This window comes from Meleagris gallopavo, chromosome Z, assembly GCF_000146605.3.
Source record: "Meleagris gallopavo isolate NT-WF06-2002-E0010 breed Aviagen turkey brand Nicholas breeding stock chromosome Z, Turkey_5.1, whole genome shotgun sequence".
NCBI lineage: Eukaryota > Metazoa > Chordata > Aves > Galliformes > Phasianidae > Meleagris > Meleagris gallopavo.
The window spans coordinates 486,656-487,900 of NC_015041.2; the positions used below are offsets into that span (position 1 = coordinate 486,656).

Here is a 1,245-nt window from a genome sequence, read left to right on the forward strand (position 1 = left end):
TTACTCTACAGGCTGAAATATTTTACCTAACACTGATGTATGATCCTTACTAAAACAAGGGAAAAAAAAGGAAAGCCAGGCACTGCGATCCATGAGACAGAACATTCAGGTCCATGAGACACGTTTATGAATGCTCCAACAGGTGAAGTCACTCCAAAAGAACTATTCTGTAAACAATTTTAATAGCTTTATATTTTCTTCCAACTCTTCCTAGACTAGGAGTATGTGTTAATATTTCAGTTTAAATTCAAAACTTTACATCTATATTTAGTTTAGATTAACATGTTAAGTCACAAATGTTTCTAAAGGTACATCCAAGGCAGATTAGCATCGCAGCAGAGAGAGGGAGTGCAGAGGTACAGGAAATGTGTTAGAGAAACACAGGAATGAAAGTGAGGACAACAAAGCAGAAGAATGATCAAGAGAGAGAGAACAAGAAGGGAAGAAAAAACAAAGAAACAAAAGGCAAAGAAATTGTCTTACAACAAAAAAAGAGAAACTATGATGTTGAAGTAAATCGATGTCATTACATGCATTAAATTCTTTCTGCTCATCCAAGTTATGAAAAGTAAAATTTCATTCAAAATCTATGGGCTAACTTAGTGTGGCTTGCCTTAGCCTCAAACCTCATCAGGGAAGTAAGTTCACTTCATGTGGTAGAAATGCTCTCCCACTGTTAATGCTGTATACATCACATAAAGCCAATCATTTCCTTAGCTAGCCATGTTTGAATACTCATTTTTTCTATGTTTAGTAATTTCTATAGCTAAATCATGATGTGAACACAACCAAAAGTAACAGAACGATCACGTTATTTTTAAATGCCTGCAAGGGTCATACTTGAGCTCAGAGCTAGAGCCTTGGTATCTCATATTGCATTCACGTTTTCAAGAAGGATTTAAGAGGCTGTAGCATTTATGGGAAGCGTATGACAGGTTATCAGAACATATTATTTAAAACTTACAGTACAGTTTTCTGGTGGAACTAGAAGCTGTGTAATTTCTCCACCATGTACACAGAAGATATGTTTCATCTCTCCAGAAAATATATCCCATATGATGACTGAGAAATCCACACCACCTGAGATCAAATACCTTTGATCATAACGAGAAGAAACCTGATGAGGATACAGTAAGCAAGTAATTTTGTTTCGATGACCTCTGAGAGTCCGGTGAGGTGGCCAACCTGAGAAATGGGGTAAAGTCAGGGTCAGGGGGTGAGAGAAATGGAAAAGAGGGGAAAAAA

At 36.9% G+C, this 1,245-nt stretch overlaps 1 protein-coding gene across 1 annotated transcript in view; it reads right to left on the reverse strand.

Annotated features, from left to right (window-relative positions):
• Positions 1-1,245, reverse strand: part of WDR7 (WD repeat domain 7) — a 115,279-nt gene that overhangs the window by 93,652 nt on the left and 20,382 nt on the right. Inside the window, exon 12 of the mRNA XM_019610149.1 lies at positions 965-1,185. Within this exon, the coding sequence (XP_019465694.1) occupies positions 965-1,185 (221 nt within the window). The remainder of the gene's footprint in view (positions 1-964; positions 1,186-1,245) is intronic.